The sequence below is a fragment of the Epinephelus lanceolatus genome, chromosome 12, assembly GCF_041903045.1.
Source record: "Epinephelus lanceolatus isolate andai-2023 chromosome 12, ASM4190304v1, whole genome shotgun sequence".
NCBI classification, from domain to species: domain Eukaryota; kingdom Metazoa; phylum Chordata; class Actinopteri; order Perciformes; family Serranidae; genus Epinephelus; species Epinephelus lanceolatus.
This window is the reverse complement of record NC_135745.1, coordinates 12,205,960-12,232,557: the sequence shown is the minus strand read 5'-3', so window position 1 is coordinate 12,232,557 and position 26,598 is coordinate 12,205,960. Positions and strand designations below refer to the sequence as shown.

The 26,598-nt window shown below is 39.0% G+C and overlaps 1 protein-coding gene across 1 annotated transcript in view; it reads left to right on the top strand.

Moving 5' to 3' along the window:
- The window catches only part of vipr2 (vasoactive intestinal peptide receptor 2), a 107,128-nt gene that overhangs the window by 69,369 nt on the left and 11,161 nt on the right, over positions 1-26,598 (top strand). The window contains exons 6-12 of the mRNA XM_033650148.2: positions 26-158; positions 12,773-12,923; positions 14,322-14,382; positions 17,667-17,736; positions 21,270-21,361; positions 23,440-23,569; positions 23,714-23,755. Of these exons, the coding sequence (XP_033506039.1) occupies positions 26-158; positions 12,773-12,923; positions 14,322-14,382; positions 17,667-17,736; positions 21,270-21,361; positions 23,440-23,569; positions 23,714-23,755 (679 nt within the window). The remainder of the gene's footprint in view (positions 1-25; positions 159-12,772; positions 12,924-14,321; positions 14,383-17,666; positions 17,737-21,269; positions 21,362-23,439; positions 23,570-23,713; positions 23,756-26,598) is intronic.

The window sequence follows — 26,598 nt, the reverse complement described above, 5'->3', positions numbered from 1 at the left end:
GTGTATGTGTGTAACATCTGTGCAGGAAGCTCCACTGCACCAGGAACTACATCCACCTCAACCTCTTCTTTTCCTTCATCCTGAGAGCCGTGGCTGTGTTGGTGAAAGACGACATCCTCTTCAATCGAAACTCTCAGTGCTCCAACCAGCCGTCACTGGTGAGGTCACCAAATCTATCCGCCACTGAGCCAAGTTGCTTCACATTTGTGTGTCAACAGCACAACAATCACAGACGGAAAGCAGATTCAGCATAATGCTTCCAATTACTGTTTGTAATGTGAAATGAAAATGTAAATGAGGTTTTACAGAAATGAGACTCAACATTTTTCTATTAACTGGAAATTTTTGCCAACAGCTCAATCTTATAACATAATAAAAATGGGCAACAAATCTACTGTGACAGTTCATTCACTCATGCCAGAATACAATTTAGTTGTGATGACTCTACATGACTAATATACAGCAGAGATGACGAGAAACTCCTCTCCATCCATGTATTGTATTGTGATTGAGCCTGCATATTGTTTTCTTTTATACCTTAGCCTGCAGGCTTTTTTTCTGCAAAACACTTTTTCATTTAACAAAACAGTCCAAACTTCTCAAATGTATGTCTTAAATGGAATAGGCCACCAAAAATGGTCATTCACATTAACACTCTCTCACTCCTTAAATGACAGAATAAGTTGATTTCCACTGACTTCTATACATATATTACTATCCTAGCAGCAGCAGTTTGAAACACGTCCTTAAATTATTAGACGAAAAATTCGTAGTTCAATTTAGGCAACAAAACTAGGAGGTTATGTTCAGAGAAAATATCATAGTTTGGCTTGAAATAGGTACTTTTTTTAACTAATGTAACGTGACACATGTCCAACACATTCTCACTCCGTCCTTGTCACATATTGACATTTGGTCATGGACTTTCCGTGTTCACATACGTCGTGTAAGGTACCCTGGGTGCAGGCGCGCCGGATTCATTTCAGAAGTGGGGGGGCCAAAAAGTGCTGTGCGTCTGGGGCTTGTCACCGTGTGGGCGCGGCTACCTGTGTAATGTCCAGTTAATAATAGGGCCTAGTTAAAGGTGCGTAGTGATCAGGGATTGAAGTACAGCCTGAGTTGAGTGTGAGCTTGTGCAACAGCGGCAACAGTGTGTTTTAGCGAAAGCAGCAGTATCTTGCAGCAAGTTACACGCTCGTCGTCTCTCATTAAAAAGATGGTGAAGAAAGACAAAGAGTCAGATAATGTATTTAATCACGAACTTAATCTTGGGAGGAAAAAAGCAAACAGTTTATTTCTTAACAGTGTTTGCATGAAACCTGAACACTTTGAATCCTTTATGGATAGGGCTGTACCCAAATATTTGGATATTCGAATATTCGTTTCTATGGGTAGGTATTCGTTGTGAAAATTTGGTATTCGATATTCTTTTTTTTTCTTTTTTTTTAAACATATTTTTATATAGGCCTAGCTGTTTTTTTCGTTATCTTTTTAATTTAATATGAATTATGAAACCGTTTTTGTCAACGTTTGTTTCCCCCGTTTTGTACAATTAATTATTGTTTAAAGTTTCAACAAGTTTCTGGAGTGCGTGACACAAGTGTGTTTTGAAAACGACCGCAGACTGTCACCTGCTCAACGCATCATTACCTTCGGATGCCGTGACAGTAATAGCCCAGTGATTATAATAACAATAATGTCAAAATATCATTTACATTTAACAGACGATCACTGCTGCCCGACCCGCAGGTCCATTTGCGGGTCCCGCAGGTTACGGGTCGACCCCGCATCACTACTCAGCTCAGTCTATAAAGGCTGTACACACAACAGTAAGGCTATAGACATTATATTCTATTCAGGCCGGCAGAACCAGCAGCGCATCGGCTCTACAGTGCACGACACTGCTGATTAACCATTTTATTGCAGCACAGAGTGTCTGCCAGCAACCAGTTACTTGCAGAGGCTTCCTACAACTTGTTTCAACGGTTCCGATTTAATCAGAAGACAAATTAAACAGGATGACTAGCCAATGTGAAAATCAAAAGAAAGCATAGAATAATGTACTGAAGGAGACTGTTGTGCCATCACATTTTTTTGTGGTTTGAGAGCAAAAATCCAGCCGCTGCTGTGCAAAACTCCACAATGCAATTCTCAAACTTGATTGAAAATCAATTTCGGAGTGGGGCTGGTTTGGAACGGCGGTGTTTCCGAATGGCGGGCTGTCCCCTGTTGGAACATTGTGCGTGCACAGCCCTTCACCACCTGGATCCTAAAATAAACACCTGTTTTATTACATAATCATGCTTCTGTGTTGTGCCATTCATAAAGATCCTATTTCTGTCATTCAAATAACAAGAATTGTGGCTTAATACTCTTAATTATTACAGCCAACTTATTGAAAAATGATGGGTTTAAATCATAATTAAAATCCCGTCATAATTTAAATCCCGTCCCGGACATAATGGCACGGGCTCGGGCCGGCTCGGGCTGGATTTTTTGGGCCCGATCTTAGCTCTCTTAGCCGCTCTCGTTTCCCCCGAGCCGCCTCAAGAAGTGCCTGCTCTCGCCCTGCAGCTACGCGGAGTCCCAAAACGCCGCTCCATCTCTGAGAGCAGCAGGTCCAGGGCCTCTGTAGCCTATGTAGTCAGGCAGGCTGCATATCACATCAAAAGCACAGATCTATGCATTCATGATATGAAAGAGATAAATGTAAGTCAGACAAATTGAGTTTAAATTCAGATTCTTTATTTTTTGTTTTATGTTTGTGTACTACGGAGCCGTGGAGGGGCATTGAGAAAAAAATAAAACACACCAGCGCTAGAAATGTTTGGTTGCGAACCAGATAGGCCTACAATTTGGCTCGCTTTTTGATTTATTTCTATTTTTTATAACTGAGGAGTTCTTACAATACGGTGCCAGGGTTAGTGGGGATTACTGCTAGGTGCTGTTGGATAGAGCCAGACGGCTGAGAGTCTACCCGGAGCCTGCCGAGGATGCTCGAGGCTTTACCAGGCTGGTGAGGCAGTAACAGGTGTGCACAATTGAGTGCCTGCTGGAGACTGTATCTTTCTCTCTATGGCCCCTCTCTGTATTTTACCTACCGTATGAGTGGAAGTGAAGAGTGAAAGTCTTTTTTACTGTAAGTAATGTAATATTGGGACCTTTGATTCAGCTTAAAAATAATATGGCAGGAAGGTAAAAGTGGGGGGGCCAATGGCCCCCTGGCCCCCCCGCTTCCGGTGCCGTTGCCTGGGTGTGATGTAGGGTTGGGTCGGTTCTCGGTAATACCAATTCGGTCCGGTACTCCGTCTTGGACCGGGTTTTATTTTTTGAGACCGACCGGACCGCATACTTGGGCAGAACGTACGTGGAGCGGACACTGCGGAGTTCCGTCTGGTAAAAGTGGACGTCCGCAAGCCCAGTGTCACACAAAAGACTGTTCGGCATGTATTTTTCACATCGCGGGGATTTTTCACGGACATTTTTACACGTAGTCCGTTCCGCTTATAGTACGCCCGAGTCCGTGAGCACCTGTGTCTGCCTCTTCACCAAGCGCACAGCAAGCAGGAGAGAGAGGGAGGTGGGGCGGGGACTGAGCTAGGAGGTGCGAGTGCGCATGCACCTCTACTGTAGCTTGGAGTTTGTTTAATAGTGACGGGGAGTCGATAATGGCGCCACTATGGCGACACTTTGGCTTTGAGCCAGACGAAGGAGGCAACCCTTGTTTGCATTGATTGAGTAAGCTGCAAAATTTATTTGTAAGGAATAAAAGAAACAACTTGTTACTGTCACTCTGTTGTCCTAAGGTCATTTTTTATTTTAAATGAGTCAATTGCGCCCCCAAGTGGCAAAAATCCGGTATTACCGACTTGATGCGGTTTTTTACAAAAACCGGACCGTTTTTTTTTTCTCATACCGACCCAACCCTAATGTGATGGTTGTTGACGCTCTGGGACACTGTGTCAAGTTCTGCCTGTCACATGCATTGTCCTCTTTCAAAATACACGTCCAATATCAGGAAATTTAACGTTACATACAGTCGCTTTCAAAATAAAGGAACTACATCCATACAACACCACAAATTGATGTTTTTTTTCCTTCAACAACAAATGCACATATTTGGGTTTAGGCAACAAAAACATGTGGTTGGGTTTATGAAAAAAGAACTTACCCAGGAAAAAAAGAACAGGGTTTCATCATTTCATCATCAGGGTTCATCATTGTCCCACCGCATTTCCTCCTTACGCTGCAAGGAAACATTAAACTATAATGGCAATTGGCCGCATATCATGCCGATGTTAAAGTATGCTACACATACTAGTATACTAGGCTACCTTGTTATTAAAAGAAGTCAAGTGGGACTTTGGGGAACATACGCTGGTCTCCTGTGTGAAAATCCTGTGCTTGTTTGATCGTGTTTAATCATGAATTCCATCCTATAGCCCAACCTATGTGGACTTCTTCCATCTCTAAAAAACATTACATGGACTTTGTTACATTTTACACCATGTCACCTTACCTCCTCTGCTCCTGTAATAATTACTACGGCCACTAGAGGGCGTCATCTTTATAAACTGCTCATACAATTGACCTCTTGGGCCATTCACAAGGTTGTATGTTGCTTTAAAAAAGTTTGCAGACAAAGTCAAGTTGGACTCACAGCAATTACAATGGATTCCGATGAAGATCTAGAGTCACAGCAAAAAACAAAAAGAAAAAGACAAACATTCTTAGAAACTTCTAAAATGACTTCTGCAGCGTAGTCCAATGGCGTTAATATTGACAGACCCAGAAGCTGCCAGGGGCCCATGTTATGAATCTGAGGGCACAGTTTACACAACTGTTAGAATGGATTTAGGCAGCATTCACACCAAGTCCAGCGTTGTGGTGAAAATGTCACTCCATCCATTCCTTTGGGTGGCACGTCTCGGCTGTGTCTGTGGGGTGAAAAGTTGAAAGGGATTCAACTTTTGAAGATACAAGCAGTCCATGGTAACAAGTAATACAGTCTGTTTCTATTGTTAGATATTATAGTGAGTAAAAGAAATGCAGTATGTATTAAGAGCTTGTACTATCCTAAAAAGAGGGCACTCTCTTGTTGAATTGGTTGCGTGTGCGTGCAGGTGTTTCTTTCCTGACAGGAAAGATACTACAGTAATGATAATCAAAAGGTTGTCTACAGATTGTTTCAGGCAACATAAACTTTCCAAAGACAAATACTCAGTTGCTGTGAGCGAAATTGTCTCCACTCCCCCACAAATGGGCCATTTAAGCGACGTTACCTCACTGCCTCACAACTCTTTAGCTAATCACCCCAACGCCAGATTTGCTATACATACACAGCCTTACGCATCAAGTTTTATTTGTCTACTCCATGGAGTTGTTATTCGAAGCCATCGTAACTGCTGTGAAATCAAGCTGACTACATCTGCCATTCTCCATGAAGCTACAAAGATTCACCTTTCAAACCAGTAAGTAGTGAACAGGGCTGTACCTCTTTATAATTTAATAATTTCAATAATTAACTCAATCATTTAAATGATTCTTTTTCATGAACATCATTGAAAGTGTTTTAAAGACAAGAAAAATAGGATCATTATGGAGGATGTAGTCTGCTGTTGTATTGCATTCAGGGTTCCCACACCTTCCTAAACATCAAATTTAATGACTTTACAGGCCCAGTTCCCTCAAATTATATCATATATATTATTATATATATTATTATATTGTGAAGAATAAAAGCTCACATTAAAAAGAGAGAGAGGCTTGAATGTATGAACACTTGCTGTGCAGTGTTACAGTGATGGCAGACAATTTTAAAAGAACTTAAATTTCTGTTCTTGCACAAAATACTGTATATAAATTCAAGCACTTTCAATGGAGTATGTAATAAACTGGATATGTTGCATGTACACTGTGAAGTTTGAATTTTACAGCTTAGCATTACAGAAATACTTAATCTTTTTGCACAGTAAGAATTTAATATGAAAAGTGGCAAAAAAAATGCAGTAACTGCATAAAGTTAACCAAATGATTGTTTAAATCAGAAAATATACACAAGATGCAAACCACAAATTGTAACTTACACAGATCAAATCCAGCCAGGTGCTCCTTCATTTCATGTCTTCTCTCTGCTGTCACTATCTAATTAAAGCATAAAAACACTTCAAACCAAATTATTATTAGAAATAAAAGTACACAAGACCAAGAGTCTCACTGGCAACTTGACAGCTTTTGATGCTCTCTAAAACTTTTGATGCTCTTGCGCACTGATATTTTTTTTGTTAACAATTTTTATTAGTTTTATGATAACATAAAAAGGGCAGACAAACAGACAGACAGTAGATGTGCCTGCACATCGATACATTTGGGTATAGTGGCATATTGTCCTGTATCCATTTATAAAAAAACAAAAAAGGATGCATCATGTCCTACAAAAAACAAAAACAAAAAACAACAACACTTTCCCATTTTGCAAGTAAGGACATGCACAGAAATTTGAGAGTTATCATTCAGCAAACAAAGTACGGGGCAACATGGGACCTCCCTATTGAGAATTTTAGATAAGGATTTGGTGACTTGTAACCAAAACAACAGTACTCCAGGGCATTACCAAAATATATAAGATAAGATAAGATAAGATAAGATAAGATAAGATAAGATACACATTTATTGATACCACAATTGAGAAATTCCAGTGTTACAGCAGTCAAGGGTAAAGAGTCAAATTAAAGATTGCAGTATTTAAAAACTTAAGAAACTAGGCATGCAGAAAAAAGTACAATAATACAAGAAACAGCAATAAATGATAATAATAATAGTAGTGAGCAGTGGATAAAAAGTGAGCAATGGATTAAAGTGAACATATTTAGTGCAAAGTGAATATTGAATGTGCAAATAAACAACAACATGGGGGACAGCAATGCTTATAGTGGTATCCATAAAGTGTGCGTAAAGGTACCTAAGCAGCATTGCGTACCTAGTTGGCAGAGAGGAGATGATTCCAACTTCATTGAATGTCTAAGTCTGGGGGTGAAATAAGTTCTGTGAACAATCTTTAGGTGTATGGTTTGGTGATTAGGATTTTTGAAGCTTGAATGATATTATTCCACACTGTTTTCCATGCTATTTCAGAAGTGACAGAGTCATAATCATTCTGCCAAGATGTTTGGATTGCCATTGGTTTGTAAGATGCCCGCAATATTTGAACATACAATGCTGATACAGTTCCCCTGGTGTTGGTGTTGTACAGTTGTTTTGCCAAGTCATATTTAGGGAGCTCAGAGTTCCATGGAACACCATAGGTCTTCATGGCAGAGCGAAGCTGAAAATATAGAAAGCGAGAAAAACAACATAAATTATACTGTTCCTTTAAATCATCGAATGTGTGAAGGCCATTAGTATCAAATAACTGTCCAAGTATGTGAATCCCATTGTTTGACCATATTGAGTAAGCCGCTGGTCGACCACCAAGCAATAAATTATGATTGTGGAATATTGGAGTATGATAATGCCATTTATTATTTGTGTTAGTATAGTCGGTCACCAGCTTCCAGGTTACCAAAACATTTTCAATAAAAAAGAGAGAGAGGCTTGAATGTATGAACACTTGCTGTGCAGTGTTACAGTGATGGCAGACAATTTTAAAAGAACTTAAATTTCTGTTCTTGCACAAAATACTGTATATAAATTCAAGCACTTTCAATGGAGTACCTAATAAACTGGGTATGTTGCATGTACACTGTGAAGTTTGAATTTTACAGCTTAGCATTACAGAAATACTTAATCTTTTTGCACAGTAGTAAGAATTTAATATGAAAAGTGGCAAAAAAAATGCAGTAACTGCATAAAGTCAACCAAATGATTGTTTAAATCAGAAAATATACACAAGATGATCATCCCTGTGTGTTCAAGATGCAAACCACAAATCGTAACTTACACAGATCAAATCCAGCCAGGTGCTCCTTCATTTCATGTCTTCTCTCTGCTGTCACTATCTAATTAAAGCATAAAAACACTTCAAAACAAATTATTATTAGAAATAAAAGTACACAAGACCAAGAGTCTCACTGGCAACTTGACAGCTTTTGATGCTCTCTAAAACTTTTGATGCTCTTGCGCACTGATATTTTTTTTGTTAACAATTTTTTTTAGTTTTATGATAACATAAAAAGGGCAGACAAACAGACAGACAGTAGATGTGCCTGCACATCAATACATTTGGGTATAATGGCATATTGTCCTGTATCCATTTATAAAAAACAAAAAAGGGTGCATCATGTCCTACAAAAAACAAAAACAAAAAACAACAACACTTTCCCATTTTGCAAGTAAGGACATGCACAGAAATTTGAGAGTTATCATTCAGCAAACAAAGTACGGGGCAACATGGGACCTCCCTATTGAGAATTTTAGATAAGGATTTGGTGACTTGTAACCAAAACAACAGTACTCCAGGGCATTACCAAAATATATAAGATAAGATAAGATAAGATAAGATAAGATAAGATAAGATAAGATAAGATACACCTTTATTGATACCACAATTGAGAAATTCCAGTGTTACAGCAGTCAAGGGTAAAGAGTCAAATTAAAGATTTCAGTATTTAAAAACTTAAAAAACTAGGCATGCAGAAAAAAGTACAAAAAATACAAGAAACAGCAATAAATGATAATAATAATAATAGTGAGCAGTGGATAAAAAGTGAGCAATGGATTAAAGTGAACATATTTAGTGCAAAGTGAATATTGAATGTGCAAATAAACAACAACATGGGGGACAGCAATGCTTATAGTGGTATCCATAAAGTGTGTGTAAAGGTACCTAAGCAGCATTGCGTACCTAGTTGGCAGAGAGGAGATGATTCCAACTTCATTGAATGTCTAAGTCTGGGGGTGAAATAAGTTCTGTGAACAATCTTTAGGTGTATGGTTTGGTGATTAGGATTTTTGAAGCTTGAATGATATTATTCCACACTGTTTTCCATGCTATTTCAGAAGTGACAGAGTCATAATCATTCTGCCAAGATGTTTGGATTGCCATTGGTTTGTAAGATGCCCACAATATTTGAACATACAATGCTGATACAGTTCCCCTGGTGTTGGTGTTGTACAGTTGTTTTGCCAAGTCATATTTAGGGAGCTCAGAGTTCCATGGAACACCATAGGTCTTCATGGCAGAGCGAAGCTGAAAATATAGAAAGCGAGAAAAACAACATAAATTATACTGTTCCTTTAAATCATCGAATGTGTGAAGGCCATTAGTATCAAATAACTGTCCAAGTATGTGAATCCCATTGTTTGACCATATTGAGTAAGCCGCTGGTCGACCACCAAGCAATAAATTATGATTGTGGAATATTGGAGTATGATAATGTCATTTATTATTTGTGTTAGTATAGTCAGTCACAAGCTTCCAGGTTACCAAAACATTTTCAATAATAGGACCAAAGAGCATTTTAACTTGTCTGATAGGAGTGTCTGTATAGATTAGATCCTGTAATCTACATGGATATACTAACTTGGCTTCCAAAGATTGCCAAGAAGTGCGATTTGATGGATCCAACCGTGATTTTATAGAACGCAATACAAATGACCAATGATAAACTTTAAAATCTGGAACACTCCAGCCTCCAGCTGATTTCTCTCTCTGGAGAGTTATAAGTTTGATCCTTGTTTTTTTATTATTCCATATAAACTCACTGATCAAGCTATGGAGTCTATTCCAATATCCCTTTGGTGGATTCAGAGGAAGCATGGAGCTCAGGAAGTTAATTAAAGGTAATGCCATCATTTTTATAATTGAGATCCTGGCATCAAAAGATATAGGTTTTGACATCCACTTACCTAGGTTGGTTCTAATCTTATCTAAACATACAGTGTAATAATTCTCAACAATAGTTTCTAAATTGGGAAAGATGTTGATTCCTAAATATTTAAATTGATTTGCAGTTGGAATATTAAATTGAGTCAGATCCTCTCTGTTATTTCTTAGTGGTAAGAGTGCAGATTTTTGCCAATTTATTTTGAATCCTGAGATATTGCTAAAGTCTATGAATAACCTAAAAATATAAGGAAGCGACTGTGATAATTCACTAATAAAGAGGAGCACATCGTCTGCATAGAGTTATATATGATGAAAATTGGACTTTATTGTAATAGGGACAGTATTAGTGGATTGACGTACTTGTTGTGCTAGAGGCTCGGGAGATAAAACAAATAATAAAGTTGACAGAGGGCACCCTTGGCGGGAACCTCTATAAATTGGGAAATGTGGCGAGCAGGAATCACCAGATAACACCATTGCTCCTGGATTTGCATAAGGAACTTTAATATAACCAATAAAAGATTCACCTAGTCCCATATGATCTAATAAGGCCCAGAGGTAGTCCCATTCAAGTCTGTCAAATGCCTTTTCAACGTCAAGAGTTAAAATTCCAGATGAAGTCAAGAGGTCAGAAAATTCCGGAGTGAAATGTAGAATATGTGATAGTCTTCTTAGGTTGTCTGAACTTAACTGGCTTTTCACAAATCCTGTTTGATCACAATGAATAAGTTTTCCTAAATATTTGATGAGACGACGTGCCAATACTTTAGCATATATCTTCATATCTACATTGATCAACGATACTGGCCGGTAACTGTAGCACAATATTGGATCCTTATGTTTTTTGAGGAGAAGTGATCTCAAGGCTGTATTTGTTTGTTTTAGAAAAGAGCCCTTTGCAATTTGACCCAGAATTTGACATAGACTTCAATGGGAATACCATCTGGTCCGGGAGACTTACCCAAATTCATCTCATGTATTGCGTCCGATAATTCTTTTAAGGATATATTTGCTCCTAAGTCAGCTGCTTCTGAGCTAGATAATTTTTCCAAATTTAAGTCAGTTAGAAAATTTTTGTACATATCTCTTGTAGTGTAAGATTTAATCTTTAATCAGGTAAAAGTGTTAAACTGCATAAGTTGATTAAGAGTGAAGTTCATATAACCATGTTTTATATTACCAGTTCCTATAAAACTGTTTGTTATGCATCTATGTGTGATAAAATAAGGTTCTACAAGTTTATGTATTCATAACACAGAGTTATGCATTCACATTGAAAAGCACACATACACGACACCATGTATTGTTTAAATAACCATGTACTGTTCAATAATAACACACACATACTCTTTAATGTTTGTATTGCATGACACACATTCTAAGCTCACATTGCATGGACGCACAGGGGACTGTATAGAGAAAGTCCCCAAGTTTTATATATTTTTAAAAAATAAAGTGAAACCAGGCTCAAATCTAATGGTGGGAGAATTTGGGGATTTCCAGGCCTAGGTCATGTTTGGGCAAGGGCCCAAGGGGCCTACTACCAATAGATTTGGACCAGATGGGAAAGGGCTAAAAAGAAAAGGATCTGCCACCAATAGGTTTGGGTTTAGGTGGGAAGGATTAAAGGAAAAGGGTGGAGATTCTCTCGAATCTTCACCAGCATAAAAGAGAGAATGCAGAGAGCGAAACTTCAGTCGTGCTCCGGAGCCTGACTCAATGAGTTGTATGTGTTGTTGCTTGTGAACGCATTAAACTCGATTGCACCAGATTCTATTTGACTCCAGTGATTCTCTAAGTGTTTGCCAACTGAACCTAAGGTACTAAATCAACATCAGAGGACGATCTGCAGGAGAAGTAGGAGACGAGGTCGGGTGCCATCTGGCCCACTTCCAGGCACCGATTTTCGCTTCTACACTCTACTAGATGCAATTTCGGAAGTATAGAGTTTTTTATAAATATGTGAAAAAACTGTATTTATTTCATTTGGAGTGGTAAATATCTTACCATCTGCCGATTGTATTGCAGAAATGCATGCCCGTTGCTCATTAGAGCGGAGCTGCATAGCTAACTCATGAGATGGCCTGCTGCCATTAAAGTAATGGTGTTCTCTAGACTTTTGAATTTGAAACTCAGCATCTACTCTAAGAAGTGCATTATGTTTTTTTTTTCCCACCAGGCTAAGCTGACCTATTCGTATAGCACAAAAGGAATTTTGTTGAGCTTTATCCAGGAATGCTAGCTGACTCTCCAACTCAACCGTTTTTAATCGACGAAAGCAGTTTAAAAATGAAGCAAATGATGTAGCATTGTCTTTTATAAAGCCTTTAGTGGCTTCCCAAACAAACCTGCAGTCTTCCACTGAATCCAAATTAAGTGCAATAAATTCCTGTAACTTAGATTTAAATTGGGAGCAAAAGTCATTATTAGATATTAAAGTAGTATTGAAATAAGCACTGTCATTTGATACTTTCTTATTTAGCCAACTCTTCCTGCATAATGTTCCTCCTCTACTTGCCTTCATTCCTTTCTTATTAGAGAGGAAATGTCACTGTAACAACTAAAAGAATACTGTCAGGACGCTCTCTGACCTTTTTACTCCCATCTCCTGGCTGCTTATAAATTAAAGCTCATCCTCTTGGTGAACTCACTGATGACCCAGTGAAAAAGTGGAATGTAAACCCACACATCAGAATAATTAGCATAATTGCCTGATTAATCCACGGTGTCTCTGTGGATGCACCAACACTGCAGTCACATACAGACCGGCAAAGACAAACAATAGGATTTGCACTAAATGTAGATATGAGAAAATGCCTTGAAGGTTAATTTCATGTCACTGTAGCAGAATTGCAAAAAGTTTTGCGACATTTTCCATTCCAACCTTTTGGGGTTTAATACAAAGTCCATGACAAAGTTAAGATCTTTAACCTTTTTGTTTTTCAGGTGGGATGTAAAGCCAGCCTGGTGTTTTTTCAGTACTTCATCATGGCCAACTTCTTCTGGCTGCTGGTGGAAGGTCTCTACCTCCACACTCTGCTTGTTGTCATCTTCTCCGAGAACAGACACTTTATCGTCTACATGTTCATCGGCTGGGGTCAGCGTTTATTTCATTTGAAGTTTATAGCATTTTTTGAAATTAAGAGGAACTGACTCAGATGTTTAAAGCACTCTGCAGAGTTTACAAAACTTTTAGCCTCTTTTAGCTTACAGTTTTGATTTGCACAGTTATGGTTTTTGACCACTCTCACCACTTTCATCAGCTTTATTTCTAGCAGCAGCAGGCAGCTGTTTTCAGTAAAACAGGCTCTGATGAACCCACTGTACTAAATCCTGCACAGCACCAAGCAGCAGACAGGCACAGTTAGCATCTAAAGAGCCACATATCAGGAGTTAGTGGAGACTGAACCAGAGCTAAAAGAAGAGTGTATATTTGACCTAAAGTCATCAGTTGGACACCAATCTTGGAACCCATCAGCTACGATCTGACGACAATATTGCCTCTGGACACAACTGCCAATATTTCTGGGATTGCGGATTCTGTGGATTTGCAGGCCAAGGCTTTCTCTTCTGTACATTGGTCAGTGCCCACACAACATTTTAAAAAATCTAATAAAGGCTAAATAGTCATCAGACGATGGCTGATGGGTTCTAAGATTGCATTTTGGCCAGTGTGTTCCTCCTCTTTTGCTGTCTATATTAGCTGTTTACCTGCATGCAACCAAAGCCTGCTCAAATGTGGTTGGTCAATACTACTCAGACTACAAATGGAAACCTTAAAGCTTTCCATACCAAAATCTTGTCCAGTTGCCTAAAGACTCCAATAACGTATCAGCTTGTTGTTGAGTTCCTCTGCCCCTAGTGGCCAAAATTTTAGCATTGCAGCTTTAAACTAAATTAACCTGTCATTGTGTCCACTTTTCATCTCCACTAGGCAGCCATTTTAAGTGCTTACAGTACATTAATAATTTCCATAAAGATTCTGTCCTTTAGTTCCACAAAGAATAATTTCAATAAATGAGTCAAATGTAATGTTTTAGTCAGTAATGCTCATCTGCTAAATCATTCCTTTCTCAAAACCTTTGCAAAAGAAAAATGTGCACATCAGACTGATGCTTTTGTTAAACTTCATGGTAGTTTGTTTTCCAAAAATATTATTTTAATATTTTAATGCTCAAGACTAAAGTTACAAAGGATAATTCAATATGTAATGTCGTGTTATGAGGATTTAGTTTTGTGTTAAAAACAACATGAGGAATACGTGTGCTAACTGTAATGTAATGGATTTATATTGATTCATTTAAATCTTTATATTGTAGTTATTCAATCTATGAATAAACAACTTGTAATTATAAATGATTGAAAATGATTTTGATAAATAGTAGTAAAATAAACATTAGCAAAGAAGTGGATGTTATTTTTTCATAACATATACAGTAGATAGATAATGTTTTACCTACATTAACATCAATGATTTCCTTGTGGTGTTTTGCAGGAATCCCCACGGTGTTCGTCTCTGCGTGGGTGATGACGAGGATTTATCTGGAGGACACAGGGTGAGTGTTGCCAGCTGATCATGAACCAATCACTCATCAGCATGAGAACATGATTTAGATTTGGTATTTGCGTACAACACAGCATCCTTCAATCATATTACATAGATTAAATTGTATCACAGGAATCTGCATGCCACTTGTTGTCTGATTAAAAACTATCTGCAATTTACACAAACGTACGTCATGTGCTCTTTGGAATTGCATTTTCTCCCTAATTACATGATAGGAGACATGGAATTTCAATCGCATTAGAGAGTGGCACATGCTGATATTCAACGGGGGCTGCATCTGTTGTTTCATTAAGTCCACAAATGACATTTTATCGATTAGATTAAGCCATCCAATGTGAATGTGGCTTGGTTTCCACAATAATTAGACAAATATCCCCCATGTCAAAGAGCACTTTATTGGATAATTCAGCTGGTGGGATTTGCATTGAGTTGGTATCATTATGAGCCTGGTGCCATGGATCTGCTCAGCTTGTGTTGCACATTATTGCAGCTAACACTGCAGCCCGTCATTGAGCGAGTCACACTGAGTGGGCGTATTCTTAAAAAGACTTTGTGAAGAAACTCTGCAACAACAATTATAGAGCAGCAGTGTGATAACAAAGGACAGCAATGATATAGCTCCATAGTGTGAGGGGACTTTGTGAAGAATGACAATGAGGCTTGAGCTTGGAAGTTCATTCTTAACCTTAGGAATAATTTCTTGACAAAATAAGATCAATAGTTTGCTCCGCAGCTTTCCACCACTTGATAACGGCTGTGAGATGCAGTTAAAAGCTTCATGTAGACCGTAAGGTTTTTGAATGTCACAAAAATTACATCTTGAGAACTGACTTTGACTTGACTGCTTTCAGACTTGATTGACCTGAGACTTGATGTGAAATTTGAAAGCATTTCAGTTATGGCCATTTGGCCATATCACAACATTGGACAGACATCGGACTTGTGTAGCCAAAAAGTATTGACCAGTAGTAGGGCTGTACCCAAATATTTCACTATTTGGATTGCTTGTTGGGTAGGTATTCGATTTTCCATTTGGGATTGGGATATTCTTTTATTTTTGAGAAATGACAATAAATAATGTGGACGCTGTACTGGAATGTCAAAAGGAAGCAGAGCCACTCCCAACTCTTCAAATACCGAGGCTTCGTCAGTTGCCCAGGCGGCAGCATTTGTTGACACTTCAGACAACTATCCATCCATTCATCCATCCATATTCAACCACTTATCTGAAGCCAGGTCGCAGGGGCAGTAGGCTGAGCAAAGCATTCCAGACGCCCTCTCCTCAGCAACGCTCCTCCATGGGGATCCAGAGGAGTTCCCAGGCCAGACGAGATATATAATCCCTCCAGCTTGTTCTGGGTCTGCCCCGGGGCCTCCCACCAGTTGGACATGCCGGAAACACCTCTAATGAGAGGTCCTCCTTACCCTATCTCTAAGGTTGAGCCCAGACACCCTTCGGAGGGATCTCATTTTGGCCACTTGTATCCATGACCTCACTCTTTTGTTCATTACACATAGGTGAGGGTTGGGATGTCGATGGATGAGTAAATCAAAAGTTTTACCCTCAGGCTTAGCTCTCCCTTCCCCACAACAGTCCGGCACAGCAACTGCATCATTGCAGATGCCATGCCAAATCATGTTCACCACGTTCTAAGTTAATTTTAAAAAACACTGTGTGCATTTAATGAGCAGAAACTGTACATTTCCTGTGAAAACTTTCCTTGTCATATTTTGACATCATGGGCCACTGACCAAGTGTCGGTATTTTAAGAGTTTGGAGTTAGAATGTGTTAGAGCCTAAAGACCCAGCTCTCAATTAACCAGTCGATCACTTCCCAACCTTCACCCATGGTCATGAGCTTTGGTTAAGTACAGTGGGAATGAGATAGCAGATGCAAATGGCTGAAATAACTTTTTCTAACAGGGTGCATTGTGGGTTCATCCTCAGAGATCTGCTAAGGAGTTCAGACAGCAACAATACGCTCAGAGTGGAAACGCTACTCCTTCATGTCTAAAGAAGGCAATTAAAATGGTTCAGCTCACCGATAATGATGCCTCCCGTTTTCCTGGCATATCCAGCTGGGAGGAGAACCAGGGGCAGAAGCAGAACATGCAGGAGGGATTAGATACTCCTGACCTGACGTGGTAATATCTTTGGACCCTCAGGGAAGAGCTGGAGGATATGACTGAGGAAATGGACTGGGCTACCTTGCTTAGCCTTCAACTACTGCAGCCCAAACCTGGATAAGTGGGCAAAAATATGGATGGAAGGATGGATGTGTGACTTCGACTTGCCCTTCAGGACATGAAACTTACTAGGGCTGTCAGAATGAACTTCGCTATTCGAAAACAATTCGAATTATTGTAAAAATAAGCATATTCGAAGTTGGAAACTAAGGTTCGACTTCCGGTATGACGCAAATAGGCCTGGGACGATCAGCAATCAAATAATATATTGGCGATTGGAGGGTTGTCAGGCGATTTGCTGGATATCAAGGCGATTTTGAAAAAAACAAAAACAAAAAAAAAAAATGGCACTCTACCGTGCATTAAGAGATGTTTTTTGGGGAAATACATGACTGTCAGAGAAGCCCTGTTTACAAACAGACCTACAATCCATCTCCTCTCCTCTCCTCTCTTCTCCTCTCCTCTCCTCTCCTTTCTCTCTTCTCAGCGGAGGGTGCCCTGTCAGCCCTGCACTGACAGTGACAGGGCGCATCTCTTTGATCCAAAGTGACACAGCCTGTTTGCTCATGCTTCAGGGTCGTTCAATAGAGTAATTGCAAATAAATATTGTTTTAATGTGTAACTATTGAACTATTGTGTAACTATTAAGCCGGAGACGCTCACCTTTTGCATGTGATGCAAAATATTAAAATAACGTCATTATAACACAAAAAAATATAAAAATGCAGTGGTAGGCCTAGGCTATAGCCTATACCAAGGAAAAATTTGAATGTTATTCGAATTTTTCAACATAAAAAACATTAAAAATTTGAATCTGAATTTGGGGGAAGATTGACAGCCCTAAAACTTACTTATAGATGTGACTGACTTTAAAAAAAAAAAATCCTGAAAAAACTAAGCCAGACTAAACCTTGCAAACTTTTCTTCCCACCAATCTTTAAGGTTTGACGAAAATGCGTCGAGTAGGTAGAAACCTGGTTCTCCCTCTGCTTGTATCCATCCACTCTCTTCTCTTACTGTTGTGTTTCACGGATATATTATGTATATGATATAATATAGCATTATGGTTATTTATGGTGTCCTCAGATGCTGGGAGAGGAATGATAATCCCATACCCAACTGGGTAATCAACGGACCAATTGGATTCTCCATTATGGTAAGTTGAGGTTCATTACCTCCTGTTTATGTACAGGTGTTTCACATAATGCTTGTTGATACTAAAAGCATCTCCAAATGGAAAATGCATGATGATATAAAGGATACAGGTGGTAACTCCCTCCCCCCTGTGTTACTGTTAAACTTTCCAATATAGAACTACACATATGCCATTTATAATAATATATGCGGTGGCAGATTTGCCACTTGAAATTCGTGCCAACTTTTGTTAAAATTTGTCCTTGATTTCAGACAGAAGGAAACAAAAGCAGGCTTCTCATTGTAGCTGACAAACATTGAAGTGAAATTGATGGTTCATGTAGAAGACAGAAGTAAAGGAGCCATTTCTTGTATTGCTGGGTAGAGTTTGTTAGTCTTGTACAGTTAACGGTTGAACGAAAACAGATGCTGTTCAGTTCAATTTTGTTGACTTGACCAAGTAACACTGTAGTACACCTATTTTTCAGTGTTCCATTTTAGCTTTGGCATGTGAAGAAAATAAAGGTTTGCCAGGTGCAGTGTGCGGGATTAAGGGGCATCTATCGGCAGAAATGGTATATAATAGAGCCGTAACGGTACATATATTTGTGTCGAACCGTTCGGTACGCGACTTCCGGTTCGGCATGACCCTGTACCGAATTATTGGGCGCAGGATATTATTTTATTTTATTTTGTTTTATTTTCATTCCGTTTTTGTGAGCTGAACCATTTAAAATATCTAGTTCCCCGACGGACATAATTGAGTGACGGACCAAGTCTCGTAAATCCACCCCTGCGTTCCAAATCGCATACTTCTACTATATACTTTTAGTATGTACTGCAGCTGCCCTTAAAAAGTATGTAGCGTAGTATGCAGTATGCATGCAGTATACATACTATTGGGACACACTACATCCGCCATCACATCCACCCTGAACGCCGACCCTCTTGCTCACCTCCGCCGCCGTCCGTAGCACCACATTTGAATATTTTGTTTTGTTGTACTTCGGAGATGCAGCCAATCTCCTCTCGTCGAGCCCGCCAGAGTCGTGCATACCGTCGGAGGTGCCGGAGAGCTCTGTTGCTGTTATGTCGTAATATATGTTGTTGTTTTTAATAAACTGATGTGTTCACGTAAACAGTTCCAAGCCTATTATTAGTGACCTGTCTACTGAACTAGTCACCAGTAGGCACATTAACCCCCTTCACACATAGCTCTCTGTTGCTGGCAGATGTTTGATGTTGAATATATTTACAGCTGTGCAGCTGCTGGCACTATATTCTGTCTGCACGTGAAGCAGCCTTACATTCACATTACTTTTATTTGTAGTGTAACATACTTGCACATTCTTACTACATTGCTTAATATGTATTTGACTTTTACTATTTATATATTTACTAGTCTATACTGCACATACCTGGCCCATAGTGTATTCATATTTAGTCATATGCATTCATTATTTATACCACACTTACCCCACTACCTATACTGGTAGAATCTTCTATATTGTAGTCATAGTTGAACCCTAACATTGATTATACTATAATCACAATAAAGTTGAATGCTGTATCTGTGTTCTTGCAAAACTGTATGATATGTGACAGTATATAATCAGATCATTGCAGTCCTAATATGTAGTGTCTTAGTATCTCAAATTAAATAACCATGTATGAAAGGAAGTGTGGGCGTTGGTTGTACACGCAGCTCAGTCAGTGTGACGTAACTTCCGCTGCGCAAAGGATTGTGGGTCAGAATGGCCAAAGAAGCATGCTGACATGCATACTGCGAAATATGACCGGATGTAGTAGAACATCCTGGTACTTTTGGCATACTGCATCTGACATACTATGTATTGGGACACACTAATTCTTTTTCTGGCATACTAAATAGTATGGTAGGATGGGTATTGGAACGCAGGGCACGCTTTCACTTTGTGCAGCGCATTCTCGCATTTTGACAACATGGCAAGTGAGCCTGCCGAACCTGAAGACCCACCCACAAACCTTAAGTCGTCCATTTGGGAACACTTTGGTTTCAGGGTAAAATATGAAGATGGAAATAAACAAGTGGACAAGACAAAAGCAGTGTGCCGACACTGCAGAACAGCGGTCGGGTATGTACTTGGAAACACGTCTAACATGCTAACGCATCTAAAGCGACACCACCCGAGTTTGAACGTTAACCAGCACGACTAGAAAAAGCAATCTGGTGCAAACTACGATATCGTCGTCGTTTAAAAAGAGAGTGTTTCCCTGACCATTGCTCTAAAGAAATAATCAACGCCATTGGAGTTGAGTAAAATTGTTTAAGCTGCACTTTAGATATAAGCATGTTTTGTTTACTGCACTTTAACAAAGTGGGAAAGCTAAGTAAGTTCCTAGTAAAACTGAATCTGAGCAGGCTTTAAAGCTGACCAGCTGCACTATACTTTTTATTTTAATTGAGTAAAACTGTTAAAGCAGAAATTTATATTTATATTTTTCATTCAAAAAATGTGTTAAAAAAACAGCAGGATTTTATTTTTCACTTTTATATTTCTATTTTCATTCAAACAATGTGAAAAAGCAGGATTTTATATATATTTGTTTCATTCAAAAATTGTGTAAAAAGAGTTAACTGCTGTGGTGGTATGTTTTAATAAGGTTACCAATAAGTAAAAGATATTTAATAGTTGTCTATTTTTTTCATTACTGTACCAAAAAAAACTGAACCGTGACTTGTGTACCGAGGTACGTACCGAACCGAGATTTTTGTGTACCGTTACACCCCTGGTATATAACATTCATGACTATATTTGCATTAGTTTATAATCACCTGAAAATAAGAATTGCTGTGCTTTGCCCTCAGAATGAGCAGTTTGTATCTACATACAGAGCGGGTCCTCTGCCACAGAGTCCACCAGGTTGTTTCTACAGAAGCCCATAATCGACAAACCAAACACTGGCTCTAGATGGGGCCATATGCATTTCATGGCCACCATTGCTCTCCTACACACTTGGCACACGGGAGAAGTTTCAGTTCTGCCACCTTTGTTAAAAACAGAAAAGGAAAACACACATAAATCCACCGTAAAACCGAAACTAAAACAGAATCTTCACAACCTTACCACTAGATACTGTTAAATCCTACACACTGGACCTTCATTAATGTCAGTTACTAAGATATGATTAGACAAATTTCCTTCTAGCAAACAGACAAATAGCAGCTCCATATAGCAGCATAAAAGCACTGTTAAAAACAAATCCACAAGCAAATGCCCCCCAAATCATATCAGGTGATTTCACAACGTCACTATTTCCGTTTGTAATGCTTTAAAAGGAACCAAAGATGCACCAGAGAAAAACATTTAAGTTCATTCAATCTACTTTTCCCTGGATGAAACTCTCACTTGCTATTTTTGAGTTTCCTCTTTGTGTTTCTGTCTAAACTTTTCATTCATTGCTTCCTGTGGGTGGAAAACTGTCCAGCACTGCAAAGCATAATCACCCCTTGTGGGTTTTTCTGACTCTCTTTGTTTGCTCTGATATTTCTGTTATTTCCTCCCTGTCTCAAAGGTGAACTTTATCCTGTTCATCAGCATCATTCGGATCTTGGTTCAGAAGCTGAGGTGTCCCGACGTGGGCGGCAACGACCAATCACAATACAGGTATCTCACATGGGGCATGGACTTTAACACTCTTTAAAGAGCATGAACAGCAGCTACACAGAGATCTAAATCCCATTTCTACCCACTTGGATGTGTGCTACAAACTACAGCTTCAACTGTTAATAAAAGGTTGTGTCACCATTTAAGGAAACGCTAACCTTGCTCATGTGTCAGTGTAAGTTACTGTTCACGAAAGAGTCAGCTAAATGTCTCAAAATATAAAAAAAAAACAGATAATCTGAGACACCCAGAACATTTTTATCCCCTCTGTGTTTGCTCTTTGGAGAGATAAGAGTAACGCTAACTCTCATTCAACATGACGGCAATTCATGATGCAGCCTTTATGAAATGGAGAGCGGTGGGGGTGAAACCTCTATGCCTCTTTGGAGCGGCACGTTCTTGCACGATTCAGTGTCTGAATCCCAGTCAGAGGCGGTGTGTTTAATCTTCAGGCAATTTTACCCTGCAGAGAAATCTTTAGCTGTGCTGAGCTGTCAGGTATTCTCATGTCCTGCGGCCACAGGAATCTGAGAGTCAGAGGCGAGAGGTGATGAAAAGCCTGGATAAGCCGTTGCAGAATCCCCTGTTAGTGTAGGTGAGGATTTGATGTCAGCGCGGTGTAGTTTAGTGTATGGCTGAGCAGAGTCAACAGCCTGGAGAGTGATACTGACAGAGAGAGAGAGAGAGAGAGAGGATTTTACCATCTTATTTGGGTGTTTAATTGGAATTACAATACTGAATGAGTAGTTTTATTATCCAAATGTGTACAGTTCCCATTTTCCCAAAGCAATGCAGATAGTTTCAGTTTTGTTTGACCACATTTTGAGCTATCCACTGCTGAGATTTCCCTATGGGCCTAGTAATCAAGATAGGGTCCAAATTTCTGTCTAATCAGATAGTGTGATTCTTCTTTTCTAAGGAGTCTTGGGTGTGTGAATCAATGTATTACATAGACAAGGGGAACTTTCTATGCGCTCTGATCATGAGATGCATCATAATCATCCAAGGCTGTTCGACCTGACTGCATTTCAGGCCTGGTCTAATTATTCTCTAGTGTATTTCGGATCAGGTGTGAGTGTCCTCAGGGCCCTGTTGGATCAGGTCTCCTTTTTTAAAGTTTATCCACGTTTCAGAGGTTTTCCACAGGTACATTTTGGATTGGACTCTGTGTCTAGAATTTTGGACCTCTGCATCACAGTACAGTGGAGGATAATCGAATTGCATTCGTGGTGGCCAAAACATTAAGTGATTAATGGTCATGACTGGATAATCTATACATCTCAGTGTGAGGGGTTCTCATATGGAACATTTTCCGTGATACTGACAAGTGTTTACAGTCATTGTAGTGAACAGGAAATCCACTGATATATGAAAAAACCCAGACATGCAGAGTACTGAATTGTTGAACAATTAAAAATGATTATATAACAGCAGCAACCTTTAGTGTTGTGTTAAAGCTATTGGAAAAATGTAAAAACAATACAAACCCAGCAGGAATATTTTATATAAGGGTCTGATGGCAGTTGTGTTTTATTTGCTATTTTATTGTCAGAATGTTATATTAAAAATATGTGTCTAAGTATATTGGTGGTTGGTTGCTCTTACCTTTGAACATGTCCAAAAGAAAAAATGATCAATGAATCCCCAAAAAGAGCTCTTAATGGTGTTTCTCACAAGAGAAAATCTACATTTTTTATCAACGAGTCTAATTTGCTCTTCAGACACATTGCCATTAAACTTTTCATAATTTTTTAACCTTAACTCTTAACACAAGGCCTTTTTCTGAGCTTTCACCATCATTTTAGACAACTATTAGCAAAATGCATCCACTGATAAATTGTTTAAAGGCTTAATAAAGTTAGTAAGTGGACCTTGAGTTTTAAAAGAACCTTTTTGTCTCAGGGACACAGACCATTAAACCTACACTATCCACATGATACACACCTTATATTTTCTTGGGGCAAACTGATGCCCTACGGTAAACTGACTCTATAGTTTGCTCTCAAACACAAATACTCTATCTGTTACAGTTGAATAGTGCTACAAATACCTGTTCACTGCTGGATTTTTCCCTTTAGGAGGTTGGCCAAATCCACTCTGCTGCTGATCCCTCTGTTTGGCATCCACTATGTGGTCTTCGTTTCTCTCAGTGAATCCATCGCAGAGGATTATAAAATATTCTTTGACCTGGCCCTCGGATCCTTTCAGGTGCTTTATTATCAGTCCCCCCACTTCTATTACTACATGTTATTTTCATTAATAATTCTGAAGAATTGAAGTGCTTGTAGGACTTAAATGTTGAATCAATTCTGATGTTTGTCTTTTTTAACATCACCGTGATGTTTTCTTCAGGGTCTGGTGGTGGCCATTCTCTACTGCTTCCTAAACAGTGAGGTAAGCTTTCATTATATGAAATGACATAGCACGGTGTAGTGTTTAGATATATTAATAAGAGGTAAACACTCAATTTAGTGTGGCACTCCAGCCAACATCCATTTGCATCCTTTTTTAGCATTGGATGTTAGAGAAGCAAAACATTATAAAGCTTTAGAAATATTCCCATAAATGTGTCTGCACTTAGCTGATAACATGCTTATTTAAAACCACAACGTTCAATTTCAGCGTGGTCTTGGTGGAAGAAGTGGAAACATTTGATAAGCAGAAAATTATATTTTTCTTTGGTTTGAGCTAAAAATTTGTGAGTGTGTCCAAATTCCATTATTAGATTTTTTTCCCATTAAAATATTTTGAATTATGTTATTCAAACACCAAATGCTGAAGAAAGCAGTGTGGTATTTGTTTAAATATGACTGCTTGTCATAACTCTGCAGCTTCACCTTTCTTGCAAACACCAGCATCTAAATGAGTAGGAAAAAAAATTTCAAGTGAAATCTGACCAGGGGACTTTGCGTTCCAGTCATCTCAAGTCAAGTTCATGAAACCGATAAAAATCAAAGAAAGATTTCATCTAATTCACTGACTAAAACAGATCAAACAAGAAGGCACCACATCATTAATACAAATATATACATTAAAGCTACAGTAGGTATCTTTAATGAAAGTCAAATTTGCTGAAACTGTCACCCTCACAGTAGTACTGTCAGGATGACAGTCTTATGTACATAAGACAGATATTCTGTTAAAAGATCATGTTTCTCTGGCTCCTCCTAGTGCTCCTAATGGCTTTTGCAACAATCCACCTACCCTGAACAAAAACAACTAATCAGAGCCAGGAGAAGCATGCTCTCACTCATTGATCATATATATACCTGCAAAAAGTAATGTACCACAATTCATATATAACCCACATAATCATGAGCCAGAAACTTGTGTATAACCCATATAACTAGGGAGGCTGTGATCACATACCTAATGTGCTAATGGGACTACAGAAGGAAGTAGTATAAAGACCTAAAGTCCATCTAAGGCAACCCAGTCTCACTCCAAAGTCATCAAAATGAGTCCCTGAATTCCAGTGTCAGACACAGATGAAAAAAGCTGTCCTTTCACACCGACATGATACATGTTCTGTCGCCGTTATAGTTTAACAATGCCTGGAAGCGTCAGGGGAAAGGTGGCGAGACGACAACGAAAGTTGGGGCAGCAGAAGTAGGGCTGCACGATTCTGGAAAAAATGAGAATCACGATTTTTTGGCTTATAATTGAGATCACGATTCTCTCACGATTTTTTTCAATATAAAGATATATTGTGCTTATTTCCTGATACAAAAGGAAAAGTAACAAAAATTATAAATAAATAATAAAAAAATACCATTAAATAACAAAGCCTATGATTGTGCCTGATACAAGAGACACAAGGCACATAAACTGTGGTCAGCAGAGAGGGAACACTCCTGTTTTAGCTTTAGTCTCTTGTCTTCTTTTACAGCTTTTGAACAATTTTAACAATAATATCAATGTTGAACAACATTTTTCTGAGGTAGGTATTCCAGGCCTGGAGTTAAGTCAAAATTAAACATTTCAACACCATGCATTTAGGAGTATTCACCTAACATAGCCTACATATCTTTAATTATATAATTATTTATATGTCTCTATGTATATTTTTACATAAATCCCCAATATTTTATTTGCCTTTAAAAAATCCTCTTCCTTCATTTAATTTGACAATGTCTATCATATTTTATTATATGTATTAATTCTCTACAGGATCTTGTATGTTCTTTAATGTGTGTTCAATTTATTAAAAGAAAAAACAACAACAAAAAAACGTTTTGGTGAACCCTGCAGCAAAGTGAGCCCTCTTCCTCAGAGAGGATCTTTGCCTCACATTTTGTTCTTTGCAGCAGAGCAGAGTGATCCGTCTTTCTTCTAAGAGGATCTTTGTCCCATGAGAGCAGGCACTCAGCTGTTCTCCGTGTCTGCAGTGTAAACAAGTTTCGCTGGCGATTTGTCAGTCACTAGAAGCACATTATGACCCTTTGTAAAAGTTTTTGTGTGGTACCTGTGTTGTACATGAGCTAACGTTAGCGGCTAAGGACTGAGAGGCTGTCTGGTATGTGTGTGTGTCTGAGGAGTGTCAGTACGTTAACTTGTTAGCCGTAGCCTTGCTGTTCGTCATGTTAATGTTATCGTCGGCAGCCCTGAATAGCTTGTAAAGTTTTAGCATAGTTAACACATTTGTTATCGGCCCATGTGTTTACTGCTAAAGAAAATTAATAAATCTTTGGTTTATTTGCACAACGTCGCCTCTCTGCCGTCTTTTATCACGCTTGCTAACGCTAAGTTAACTTTACCAGCAGATGTGTATGAGGCACAAACTGAGGCTACAGTTAGCAGTGTCCCCCCCTCGCTGCTTTCCAAACTGCTGGCCGGCTGTCGCTCTGCATCACGTGGTGTGACGCTGCGTCGTTGGGAGCGCTTGTTTTCATGAAGATGATGTCCCGACTCCCGGCACAGGCGGGGCCGGCAGAATCGCTGTCATTGAAAAATTAGATTGCATATGTATATGAATCGAGATCACGATTTTATTACGATTAATCGTGCAGCCCTAAGCAGAAGTCTGAGTAGGGCAGGTTGGGGGGGGATGGTATATGGGTCCAGCAACCACTGGCTTTCACCTGGAAGGTGTTCTTTTACCTGAATCCAACCACATGCTTTTGTTGCCTAAACCCAACTATGGGCGTGTGTTGGCAAAACGTAACCACTTGTGGTTGTTGTCACAGGAAAAAGACATCAATTAGTGGTGTTGTACTGACGTAGTACATTTATTTTGA